The 13,500-nt window shown below is 44.2% G+C and overlaps 1 protein-coding gene across 4 annotated transcripts in view; it reads left to right on the top strand.

Moving 5' to 3' along the window:
- The window catches only part of ptpn13 (protein tyrosine phosphatase non-receptor type 13), a 43,763-nt gene that overhangs the window by 15,414 nt on the left and 14,849 nt on the right, over positions 1-13,500 (top strand). For 3 of the 4 annotated variants that reach the window (XM_058052277.2, XM_058052285.2, XM_058052261.2), the window contains 16 exons: positions 5,248-5,340; positions 5,789-5,888; positions 7,781-7,997; positions 8,506-8,580; positions 8,657-8,825; positions 8,906-9,041; positions 9,121-9,259; positions 9,343-9,495; positions 10,536-10,718; positions 10,808-10,970; positions 11,524-11,914; positions 12,325-12,404; positions 12,531-12,584; positions 12,725-12,814; positions 12,893-13,000; positions 13,087-13,218. In XM_058052277.2, coding sequence (XP_057908260.2) covers positions 5,248-5,340; positions 5,789-5,888; positions 7,781-7,997; positions 8,506-8,580; positions 8,657-8,825; positions 8,906-9,041; positions 9,121-9,259; positions 9,343-9,495; positions 10,536-10,718; positions 10,808-10,970; positions 11,524-11,914; positions 12,325-12,404; positions 12,531-12,584; positions 12,725-12,814; positions 12,893-13,000; positions 13,087-13,218 — 2,283 coding nt within the window. The remainder of the gene's footprint in view (positions 1-5,247; positions 5,341-5,788; positions 5,889-7,780; positions 7,998-8,505; positions 8,581-8,656; positions 8,826-8,905; positions 9,042-9,120; positions 9,260-9,342; positions 9,496-10,535; positions 10,719-10,807; positions 10,971-11,523; positions 11,915-12,324; positions 12,405-12,530; positions 12,585-12,724; positions 12,815-12,892; positions 13,001-13,086; positions 13,219-13,500) is intronic. The other variant, XM_058052269.2, reaches the window with a different exon arrangement.

Genomic DNA, 13,500 nt, shown 5'->3' on the forward strand with positions numbered 1-13,500 from the left:
GCGTCCATCTTTAACTCCCACGTGTGCTTCAGGCTGGGCGCTGGCCCGAATTGAAGTATGATTGGTAGATGCGGCGTTGAGATGGAGTTTGTGTGAGTCACTCGCGTAGAGGTTTCCAAGTGGCTCGTTGTAATTACAGGCCAGCTTAATTCTAGCTTACTGCGCTCCGTCACGCATGTAGCGCGTCCTCGGCCTTCTCTACTTATGTTTCTTACATCAAGGCTGCATATTGTTGGGCTGTAAACACACCGGACACCATCTTTGTTACCAAGAATGAGGACACAAACAGCACGATTGATGAAGAGCTTTAGCGTCTTAGGGTCTTAAGGGCCTTTCTAAGGCTTCTGTGGGCCAGCTGGGCTGAGTCACATGTGGACAAAGAGGTCTGCTGCCCACTTGGAGTTGCAAGAGGGAGGTTTTTTTTTCTTTCATAAAACAAACGGCCTTCTTACTCCTCTTCCTTCTCCTCCTCTCTCCAAACATCAGCAGCCTCCCTGTTCTCTGGCAGCTATTTTAAGTGCGCTACAGCCACAAAGCTACGCAGTTCTTTTCTTCCCCGGCTGTGGCTTTTCATTCACCACAGGTCACACCTCCCACTTTCTCCTTCTATTTGTTTTTTAGGTCCCATATTATACTCATTTTTAACTATTTTAAATAAGTCCCAAATACTTTTTGGAGGGGTGTTGCCTCTTGCCTCAATTCTGTAATTTAAACAGTTGAAAAATGATTTTCGAAAGCCCTACAGGGAACATACTGTGTTGTGTGTCCGTACCTTTAATGGTTTGTCCACGCAGTGTGTGACTCCCACGGTCCTATTCGCTTTTATGTACACACGCTACATTACCCTGCACTTGTCCAATGTAATAGGTGCCATAGGTGCCATACATCACACACAACATTAAGAAGCTGGGGAGCACACAAACGCAACACGAGCATTGCTATGTGAACTGGCAGATAATTGACAGAGCGCTGGTGTTTATTTTAAGATGTGTAGCGAAGCCTTTGAACGCCGTGACTGGCAGGTAGTTGGCAGAGCATTAGTGTTTATTTTAAGATGTGTAGCGAAGCCTTGTTGGAGTCACTACAAAGTAGTCTATATGTTGCCATGCGTTCAATTAGTCAGATTACCGAAATAATCTGATTTCTTCATTCTCACAGCTCAGCATGACGCCCCAGCGAGATGGCGCTTACGGTTCTTTAGCGCGGATAAAGTTTGGCTTTTCCTCTTGTCTTGTTACGTCACATATACTACAGTATATTAATTTCTACATAATCGTGACTCACTTGGCCATAATTACATCCATTCCAGTACCACAAACATGCAAAATGGAGAACTAGTTTCCAATCACATTATGTATGTACAGACTGTTCAAAAGCCAAACACAAGTTAAGGTGTTTACATGCATGTTTAAGAGCTAGTTTTAAGCCAATTCAATTATTAGTTTTTTTGGGGGGGGTTATATACACACACTGATTGCAATTCCTTAATTGGCTGAGAGCGATTTCCTTGTTTCCATTGCATATTATTGGCTTGGCTCAACATGGCTTCACTCGTCCAGTTGTAAAAGCTGGTACTAGGAAGTACTGTTTTTTAATACCTGGTCAACCATGGTCCAAGTGTGCAGTAAATTCCAATCAATTGCTGTTCAGTGCTGATGTGTTAAACTTGCAAAAATAAATATGTTAACATTATTACTCTGCTATTCTACCTTGGCTCTGGACACGGCAGTATTATACTCCACACACTTTGATGCCCAAAGGAGAGCAATACAATTGGTAGGAGTAAATACAGGGGACCTTTGTTGTCTGACATTTCCATCCTTTGAAGGCTGCAATTGAAGGTCTGCTATGTCATAATGCTGACTGAAAGCAGTCCCCTTCAAATGTGGCCTTCATGGTTTTGCAGAATGCATAGCGACTATCCTTTGCGACCTCACACATCCCAATTCTTGGACAATGTGGCTTTCTGTGTCTTTGGCCCATGAAATGAAAGTTGAATGCCAAACATGTGGATTGACAGTGAAGGCCGTCGTGAAAAAATGTCATATTCCATCTCGAGTGTGGCGTTAATCGGGCTTAATTGGGCGCAGACCTTTTGCAGGGGATGTGTTCCTTGGCAGAGACGCTCTATTATTTTTTTTTCTCTTCTCCTCCTCTGACTCCTCTTATTCTTTCCTGCAGGAAAGTGATGGCGCAGCAGTGGTCAGTGCTCTCAGGTTTCACCCACATGCATGTCGTCTCTCTGTGAATGTGTGTGACTTTGCAAAGCATTCTCCACTCAATTTAACTGCAAAGTTATTTTGTGTGTGTGTGTGTGTGTGTGTGTGCGCGCGCATGTTTATACCCGGTCACTTTCATCTTACACCACGCCCCTCCTCCCTTCTGTCAACCTAAGGTGCTTCAATCAGTAGATATTTTCCTAGCAAATCTGCAGGCTGTAATTGGAGTCATGTGTTGCGGATGAGGGAATTCCAAACGTTATTGGACTTTTCCGGCACTTGGCAGTCGGTCATGTGGCTCAGAGCAGTGGCAGGCCCGGTTAGGACAGCAATACGGAACAGCGGTTGCTGGAATTTAACATTTGGCTGAAGGTACAAGCGCCAAATTGTCCTAAGTATCTTGGCGCTTTGGCTTATTGACTCCCAAGGTCTGCACCAGGAAAGATGAGAAAGTCTGGCCTTCATTTTCACTGTACTCGTGTTTTTTAAACCGATGCGACAAAGACCCATTGTATGTGTAACTGTTTGTGTTGGAAACCTTTTTTTTAATTTGTTCAGGGTGTAGGCTATAGAGGGCGGTGAAGTGATGCTTGCTGGGTTAGAGATATCTTTTAGCTTTTAACTGTTTGTGCTTTGTTTTGAGTGCCCTGTGTCAATTTCAATGAAATGCTGACTAATTAACAGCCCTCTTGACATAGTGTGAATTATATTACAGTGATGAGAAGTAGGAACTCTCCCAATGCTAAAATGTGAGTCTTCTATATGTTATTTATATATATTATGTTGATCTATATTGGGTAATATGAGTGTAAAGGTGACTATAGGGGTGTTATTTAGAGTCCAGAGGACTCTAATATGTTAAAAACGTATTTAGAAGGTTGTAAACTTCCACCGGGACCAGTTGATGCCAGGGCTTGCACCAGGGGGGCTACTATGTTTGCTTCATTTCAGTAATATCACTGTGGCTGTTGATAATACGTTGTCCTCTCCAATATGATCTTTTATAACCAGCATAGACATTTGCTGATGTAGTCCTGTTTACTTTTGTTGTTCTGTTATTGTTATTGCAATTGTTGGTATTCTTGTCTCTCTTAGTATTGTCCCTGCACTGCCCTCTTTGTTTTCTTTTTTTCTTTTCTATCCCCTCCTGCTCCAGTCTGGCCGCCACCTTTATACATAACAACAAAGCATTAAAAGGCCAAAAAAAACTCCATATAACAGGGATGGTGTAACTCACACTTTTCCCTGGCAGAGCAAATCTGTTTAGCATGTGAGGACATTTTGATCAATAATACTATCTGCCCCAATGGATTGACAGGACAAAAAAAAAGAAAGTATACCTCATCTGTTTTTCTGTCACGCATGTGACTCCTCTAATAAATCAAGAGGGAAGCTTCCTCGAATGCTACATTCAATTATTCGTGGAAGACAAAGTGCTGCAGAGCGATTAATCGGCAATTAATGCAAGACGTGAAGTAGTTTCAACAAGAACCAGCACAAGCTGAGCCTTTCAGTGCATGTCCTGTTTATCACTTCACGCTCACTCACTAGGAAAAATCAACATAATCAGCAAGATCTCACCCTTAAGTTGACTTTTTTTTCCTGTCACGCATTTAACTGGGACGCATTGGCTGTGTTCGGGCTGAGAGTTTGTTGGTTTTGCAAGTACAACTGTGATGGTTTAGCGCCATATGTCAACGTACATACGCCAACTAACTCGCAATCACATTCAAGGATTATTTCACTGAAAACTGACAGAAACAAAGTTGCTATTTTGGCCATTCATTCGCATGACTACAGTGTTTTTGAGCGTGAAAAAGTTATTTTTTAACTTTTGGAATTCACCAGAAACCACTATTTACTGCATTGCTAACAGAGTTGCATTAATTACATGCATAGGTCCTAACCCACACCATTATTATGTAGCATTTCAGTAGGTTTTGCATGCTAACGTGAACATGCATCCTTGTGACTCAGTGTTGGCGCCTGTATGTGAAACTTTCCAGTTTTTACTTGGTCAGTGTCCTGTAAACATAACTAAAGGTACATCCAAAATACCTTTACCATGTGCTAACTCCACGTGCGGCACCTCTTCATATAGCCCTCTGTGCACACGTGTCGACGTCCGTGCATGCGTGTGAATGTTTTGTGTTAAAGCCAAGCTAGTAAATCACAAGGCGAGGCGATTCCATGTCAATGTTCTGCAGCAATGACAGCGATGACCTTATCCAAAGCAGATAGAGAATGGTTGTTCTATGTGACAGTTTGACCAGGCCTCCTCTATTGCAAGATTAAAGATGCACCCAGTAAAGTTTAAAAAAGGCTGTGTAATGTCTTGGGAATGCTATCCATTTAAGCTATGCGGCCGAGAGTGATACTGAGGAGCAGGACTTTCAAGTTTTTGTCTCCGAAGCTGAGAAATGCATCACCCAGCAGGTTAAAAGTTCACTGTGTTTCAGGTGTATTTACATGATGCTATATCTATTCATGAAGCGCTAAAAAAAACCTGATAGGATACATTTATGCTTGTTTCACCCTCTCAGGAGCTGCATGTCAGCATGGTGACGCCTGTCCTACCATTTGTAATGTTTACCAACAGTATGACTAACAAACTGCTTTGTGTGTCTCGTGTTGACTGGTGGGAAGCTGCTGTCATTCGCCCAAGCGGCAGGAAGTCTTCCTTTGGCTTGTTTATAGTTTACTTGTTCAATTGGATATTTTCAATGTACTGCAGGTCAATAAAAAAAAATAGCTGTGGGCTGCAAATGACCCCCCTGGGCTGCACTTTGGACACCCCTAACTTAATGTGTTTACGTAATTTAACCCTGCTCCTCCTTTAGGTAGGAAGCAAAAAAAAGTTAATCCTTTGATGCTTGTTGAACTAAGGTCCTGGAGATGTACCACTATAAAAAGCCATGACACGTTATTATGTCACATGCGTGAAGGTTATGCTGAATTTCAGGCATTTGTTGTTGTGTGTTTATGACCTCAAAAGATGAGCTGATCTTGGGTTGTTCGTCTCCCTCAGAACCATCTCTCACTCACCACCGACACCACAGCGATTACAGTTCCTCCAGTGAAAGCCCCTCGGTCTCCTCCTCTGATCCCGACTACAGGCAAGGTAAAGAACCCGTTCCTGGGACTGATTCTGATTCTCAAAAGATAACACCATTATCTCACATTGCCTCAAAGCTCTTGGGCATGGAATTCACCAGAGCTGCACGTGTTGTTACTGGAAACCTCTTCCACTCCAGGATGAGTGGCAATTCATGTTTCCTTTAATGAACCGCAGCTCCCTCATGTCAGCAGCACTCATGCAGCCCCATACCACCACACGACCACCACCTTTCTTGTCATTTTGAGTCGTTTTCAGTGGATAGTAAATCGTATACTGCCACTTTAACTATGCACTGACGACTTTAAAGTATATCCAAGTTTCAGTAAGTCCTTGCTGTTTATAAGCTGACCTGCATCAACAGGGCAGCTTCACACCTCAGTGCGGGTGCCTGGAGAGCCATGCTTGATTATGGACATGTGACAACTAAAATGTGTGTGTGTGTGATTTGCAGCTAAGAAAACAGCCGAGGTGAGACGATTCGGCTCCCAGCTGGCACTTTCCTCGGAACACGACTCCCTGTCCCTGACCAGTCACAACACACAAAGGCACAGGTAAGACAAGCCCATACAGGACCACTTGACATACAGCCTCCTAAAGTCATCCTCAGAGTCCAAGTTGTGTGACGAATTGGTCCCCAACTGGTGGGTCGCAGGACTAAAATAAATGTAATGACTCAATGTCTGTGAATGCACCTCATGTGGTGTAGCAAGCAAAACCGTGGTGAGGTCCATGCCATCTTTCTGTGCAACTGTCAATCTTGAGTGGAGACTTAATGCGCCGCCCGTTCTACACACAGCTGCAGATAGCTGCCAGAGAAGAGCACGCCATAAAGAGACAGCATCTCAGCACTGTAGCTCATCCTGTGTTGAAAACATTCATTCATTTTCTACCGCTTATCCGCACGAGGGTCGCGGGGGTGCCGGAGCCTATCCCAGCTGTCTTTGGGCGAGAGGCGGGGTACACCCTGGACTGGTGGCCAGCCAATCACAGGGCACATATAGACAAACAACCATTCACACTCATGTTCATACCTATGGATAATTTGAAGTCGGCAATTAACCTAGCATGTTTTTGGAATGTGGGAGGAAACCGGAGTACACAGGGAAAACCCACGCATGCACGGGGAGAACATGCAAACTCTACACAGAGATGGCCGAGGGTGGAATTTAACTCAGTTCTCCTAGCTGTGAGGTCTGCGCGCTAACCACTCGCCCGCTGTGCAGCCCGTGTTGAAAACAGTCCCTTTTAAAATATATATAATATGTAAGACGTTTGAGTTGAAATATTGCAGCCATTTTTAGTAAACAATTGTAGCTCTGTACCACTTGTTGCCACTTTTGTTGCCAGTGGGGTCTTTTTTATGACTTTAACTGTAGAGACAAATTTTCTTGAATTGTGATTTATTTTCAACCGAAAGGGGTTGAACTTTGGAACTTCTACTGTTGTCCATAACACCCCCCCTACCCACTGTGTCACGATATCTACATTGTGTACATGTTAAAACAACACGTCTGCTCCCTTGTATGAGGATTTTACCACCTGCAGTCTCCCTGCGGGGAAGGGAACTTGGCAGATAAGAGGAAAAAGCTTTGGTCCCGTCAGCCACAAACAGGCACACATAGCTGGTGTCACACAGCAGGGTCGGCCCCCATGCTTGGCTAGTGAGGTCATCGGATGTACCAGCTACTTTCAGCAGCCTCTATCGCACTAATCTATGCTATTATAGAGCAGAGCTGCCAACCGATGTTGAAAGACGGATGTTTTCAATTTGTGCTCCACAGCACAGACCCCTTAAAAGTCTAGTGTATTATTTTACTGATTATTTATATGTAGCTAATGGTAATAATTTGTTTGTATACAAATTAGAAATATTAGTATTAGGCATTTTTATTGTAATTTTAATTGTATACATTATTAAGTGTTATTATATATTAATATTTTATTATTATATTAAAACTGAGATCACATTTAAAACAAAATTGCCACTTTTATTGAAGTACTATAAATGCTCATCTTTTTATTCAAATTGTATTCAATGAACTGCCAAACCTCCTATAGCTGTTGGGTGTGTCGTGTACTAAAGCAAATAAGCACTTGGGTCTCTAATTAGCAGAGGTGTGGACCTGAGTCATGCGACTTGGACTTGTCAGAGTCAGAATTCCAGTAAGTCATGGTTTTGATGACTTCGAAATTGACTTGACAGTATCAGGAAAAACTTGGACAATGCCTCGGGATTGGACTCGGACTGAAATGTGTACCCATTCCAAGTATTCAGCTAACATAGCCGTTCTTGTGACTCAAGACACAACGTTTTCCCGCAGAATCTGCCTCATTGAATGCATCTATTAATGTCCAATTAGGTTTAAGCACAAACGTTGTGAGTGTGGCTTATATTTTGTATCTGTCCTCCTATCCTCCTTCCACTCCCCTCCACTCCATGCAGGCAGTATGAGGGGGTGTCGGATGAAGGCCTGGCAGGAGCGGAGCTGCTCCTGCAGAAGCAGGAGGAGGAGGTACAGCGGCTGCAGGCTCACCTGGCTAACAGGTTGTCCCGGGCCAACGTCTACGCTTTGGATGACCCCCTAGCACCCACTCGCACATCCATGCTCGACCTTCAGGACCCGATGTACACTTCCTCCTTGCCGCTCCGTAAACCCAAGGTACGTCTTCATCTCTGTTTCTATTTTGTTCCTGGTGTTTCCCTGTGTTTCCCTGGAGTTGGTTTATTGCGCATGATTTAAGGAAGGATTGGCTCCCCAAAGTACAGCCAGTTGGGACCAGGGCTTTGTAGCCGCTGTTGTCTCTAAACAAACAGGAAGAGGGTTCGCTCTGTGCGTTGGCTTCAGCACCTTGGCGTGTTTATTCCATACGGAATAAACGGCATGAAGGGAGTGAGCCGTTTTGTCCTTCAGTTCGCCCCTTCCTTGTCTTGTTGGGTGGAGGCAGGGCCGGTAGCATACACACAGAAGATGCAGAAGAGTGTAACATAGTAGAAATTCAATTAGTAGATATGTGGGATTTAAAAAATAAGTAGAATAAAACTAAATATAGTTAATATTGGAATATATTATGATTATATTATATTAATTATAATTATATTTATTTGAGGAGAAAATAATTCAAAACTACATATTTGTAATAACTCTTTTTATTTTGTACCAATGGCAGCTGTTCCACGGGCCAGAGTTTGTGAAGATGGCTAGCGAGCCCCGCGTCATCCTCAATGTTCCCTCTTCCATAATGGTGAGAAAATACGCACGTCATAGGTAAAAAAGGATCCAATGTTCATGACTTTTTTCCCCTCCAATCGGCTCACAAGAAGCGTAAGGGAGAAGAAGTGCAGAGAAGGATCGGTATTGTGTTGCTGAACGGCCAAAAGCTCGAGCTCAACTGTGACATCAAGGCCTTGTGTAAAGACGCTCTCGACATGGTGATTGCACACGTCGGCCTGGTGGAGCGCCATCTCTTCGGTCTAGCTTACCTCCAAGGTAGCGTGTGCCCACTGTCGGCAAAGTGCCTTCCCTTCTCGACTTGAAGCTGAATCCTCCTTCCCCTCTCTCACACACAGATAATGAGTTTTTCTTCGTTAATCCTGACACCAAGCTGTCCAAAGTGGCCCCCGACGGCTGGAAGAAGAAATGTGACATGTCTTTTAACCTTTTTCTACGCATAAAATTTTTCCTTGATGATGTTAACCTTATTCAGTGAGTACACCTACAATAAAACTCTTTTTGGAGAACTCGAAGACCTGTAGAAGAATATTCAATGATACATTTCTTTCAGACATGCCATGACCAAACATCAGTACTATCTACAACTGAGGAAGGATATTGTGGAGGAGAGGATGCGCTGCGACATGGAAAACGCCATCTTGTTGGCCTCCATCGCTCTGCAGGCAGAGTTTGGCGACTACCAACCTGAGGTAGAGGATTGTGATGTACATGCATCTACGCCAAAGGAGAGACTACAGAATGAGGAATTAATTTGCTAATGTCCGGTCTGCAGCTTCACGGGAAGACGTACTTCCGTGTGGAGCACTACTTGCCCGTGGCCGTTTTGGATAAGATAGACCAGACGACCATCAAGGAGCAGTTGCCGAAACTTCACAGCAACTACTACGGCGCATCTGAGTCGGAGGCCGAATTTGAGTTCCTCAAGGTAAATAATACTACGAGTGCCCACTGGGTTTACATGTTTGGGTGGGTAGGTGGGTAGGCTGTCATTTTAAGGTTCTGCTGTACAGTAATCCCTCGTTTATTGCGGTTAATTGGTTCCAGACCCAACCATGATAGTTGAATTTCGACGGAGTAGGATTCCTTCATTCATTCATTTTCTACCGCTTATCCTCACGAGGGTCGCGGGGGTGCTGGAGCCTATCCCAGCTGTCTTTGGGCGAGAGGCGGGGTACACCCTGGACTGGTGGGCAGCCAATCACAGGGCACATATAGACAAACAACCATTCACTCACGGATTCCTTCATTATAAATAAAATATATATAATACTTAATATAATATATATATATATATATATATAATGCTTAATATAGTAATGTAATATATATATAAAATAATACTCTTTTTACCATTATTAGAGCCCTCAATATGTAAAATAACACCCCTATAGTCCCTTTTACACTGTTATTATCAATTACAGTGGACACACTAATAGAAGATATGACTTAAAGAAGATATAATACATACATGAGCATTGACTGGCTATTGTCTCATGTAAAGTTATTGACGCCTGGTGACCATTGTACAATACCATTTGTGGTTAAGGAGCAATTTACAACGCACTTTAATGGCTTTATTGATGAGCAGAGAACACACATGCAATGAAGATTCACACAGGCGCTGCTGTCAGCCACAAGTCACGCCAGTATCTGCTCTTTCCACACTGCTAACCAAAGACGTCGCTGCTAGCAATCAGCTGAACACAGCTGGCAACTGTGCAGGTCAATGCCCTTGCCTCGTTCCTTAAAGGCACAGACACATCACAGATATTACACTACATAGCTCGTCTTCTGAATGCTTGATATTTGTTTGTATTTTTGTTCCTTTAGCCTTTTTATGCTTCAAGATGCTTCATTTAGGCTGAGAATACAGGAAGTGGGTTCCCGTGGGTCAGAGTCAAGTTTTCGCTTTTGCTTTTATTTTAACAATTGTCATGTTGAGCTTTGGCTGATGTTATTCCAAAGGTGAGCCAGAGACTGACCGAGTACGGGGTCCATTTCCACCGGGTACACCCCGAGAAGAGGTCCCAGACAGGCATCATGCTTGGCGTCTACTCCAAAGGGGTCCTCATCTTTGAAGTCCTCAATGGAAACCGTTCACCGGTGCTGAGGTTCCCCTGGAGGGAGACCAAGAAGATTTCTTTCACAGTAAAGTCATTTTGTCAAATCACTTGAAACAAAACCATCATAGCGCAGCGGATTATCGACCTAATCTGATCCTTTCACTCCCGTTGCAGAAAAAGAAGGTTTTCCTTCAGAACACCTCAGATGGGATCAAGCATGTGTTTCAGACAGACAGCAGCAACACATGTCAGTATCTGCTGCAGCTCTGCTCTGACCATCACAAGTTCCACCAGCAGACCAGAGCCCACCAAAACAGCCAGGAGCTCCAAGATATTGGTAGGAAGATTATGTCATCCTATTTGACCAGAAATGCTCCAGTTGTAAACAATTCACCGCAGTCGCCTATTGTCTCCGGGTGCATGGTCTGCAAACCTGCCGGGTTCTCTAATTAGCTCTGCGTTAGAAAACACTAGCACTAATTAGCACTAATTAGTTGGGGCTGTAGGCTAAAAAATGCAGTTTTCTTCATTCATTCATTTTCTACCGCTTATCTTAACGAGGGTCGCGGGGGTGCTGGAGCCTATCCCAGCTGTCTTCGGGCGAGAGGCGGGGTACACCCTGGACTGGTCGCCAGCCAATCACAGGGCACATATAGACAAACAACCATTCACACTCACATTCATACCTATGGACAATTTGGAGTGGCCAATTAACCTAGCATGTTTTTGGAATGTGGGAGGAAACCGGAGTACCCTGAGAAAACCCACACATGCACGGGGAGAACATGCAAACTCCACACAGAGATGGCCGAGGGTGGGATTGAGCAGTTTTCGTTAAACATCTAAATTTTTTCAGGAAATGTAATCGGCAATTTTTCCTTGATTTATAGGGAACAGTCCGCTGAGCAATTTGCAGTATTCCACAGACCTTCAGGGCGTGGGTGCAGTGGGAAGGAGGTTGGGCACAGGCAACATGGCCCCCGCCCTGTCAACACAGTCCAACCCAGAGCCCCTGAAGAGGATCTCCTACTCCGAGGCGGCCCTTAACAAGGCTCCATCCAGCACCATTTTAGTCCAGGATGAGCTTCACTTTCCGGGTTTCCATCCGGCGAAAGTCAACCCCAATCCTCGGGCCATGAGTCGCTCCTTGCACAACCTCAGACAGATGCTGGAGACGTCAGAGCAGAGTGTTGTGGACCCGTATCATGTTGGAGCGGGTCGGGTGCAACCCGGCCAGCGGGCCAGTTCCGACACAGACTCACTGTCACAGCAGATAAGCAAGTGAGTGTACTTGGAAGGTCATCTGTGCATTTTCTGCACGCCACTTATCCTGTTCAGGGTTGATTGTGAATAGTTAGCTGTGTGACTGAGCTCAGTTTTTGAGCCATCTTATACTTAATAGAATGTGTGATAATGGTGTCAAACCACTAAGGTCACTATGCTCATAGTTAGTTCCAGCTTGGATAGTATAACAAAACCATGTTATTTATTGCAGGACTTAGTTTGTAAGATCCCATTTGCTTCAGCCTGATGGTTATTAGTCTCGTTAAAGTTACAGCTATTTTGCAACAATGTAGTATAACACAGTATAATATTTCATACAAGAATACCGTCCACATCATCGAGTCTATTGACCCCTAGTGGCAGAAAAGACACAGTGCATTTCATTGTCATGTGGTTTCTCATAACAGCCCAGCCTGGAGCCATTTGGAGTCCAAAAGAGAATCAGACTCTTCTTCCATAGAAGAAACGGGCCAGGCGTATGTGATGGGTAAATCTGTATACCTGTGTATATTTATGTATACCTGACATAATGGCACAGTATCGAAGTATAACTTTTGACTGGTACTGTACATATACTGCTAAGTTGTTGCTCATTATTCTGCTTTTTCTTTAGGAGTTAGTATGCACGGCTCCTCTGGACCGCCCTCCACCCCAACCTCTACTAATGGTAGATTTTTACATTCCACATATCAACAAAATTGGCTGTATCATGCATATCCTATACAAAACATAACACAAACTGTGTTTTTGTGTGTATCATGCATATCCTATACAAAACATAACACAAACTGTGTTTTTGTGTGATAGATTCCCTGAAGAAAAAAGTCAATGCTTTGCCATCCCCAGAGAGACAAATCACATCTGTAAGCTTGAAGAAAGATGTGAAATACGGCCTGGGTAAAGACATTTTTCTGGTTTTATTCTCCCCTCTGCTGCTGCTTCCCTTCTAATGTGTCGGGTTGCGTATATCTGTAGGGTTCCAGGTGGTGGGAGGAGAGAACTCGGGTCGTACAAACATGGGGACCATCATCAGCTCCATCACGCCAGGGGGTCCCGCTGACGCCAATGGCACTCTCACGCCCGGTAGATAGACCCCACGCACACTCCCTCTCTCTTTGTCCCTAAATGCTGAAAACTACATTGATCCTTTTCTCACACTTGTGTGGCAGGGGATCGCCTGATTGCAGTGAACGACCTTAACCTCGAAGGGCTCTCTCACGCCGCCACTATCGACGCGCTTCAGAACACGCCTGATGATGTCACTCTTGTGGTGTCACAGCCCCTAGAGAGGCTCTACAAAGGTAATGTTGCCATTTAGACAAGTAAATACCGTAGTCACCCGAATATCCGTCCATGCATTATCCTCCGTTTATCCGGGTCCGGGTTTTGGGGGCGCTTGTCTCAGTCTAGTCCGGCTGGGCATGCCTGGAACACCTCACCAGGGAGGCGTCCGGACTAGATGCCCGACTAATTTATGTCCAATGAGTCTGCTTTTCACCTCCAATTACAGGTTCTATTAGGTTGCAGGATTAAACAATCTTTATATGGACAAGGAAAAAAAAGATTGACATGCTTATTTATTT

Source organism: Doryrhamphus excisus, linkage group LG10 (assembly GCF_037039965.1).
Source record: "Doryrhamphus excisus strain RoL-2023G ecotype Guam linkage group LG10, RoL_Dexc_Guam_v1.1, whole genome shotgun sequence".
Lineage (NCBI taxonomy): Eukaryota > Metazoa > Chordata > Actinopteri > Syngnathiformes > Syngnathidae > Doryrhamphus > Doryrhamphus excisus.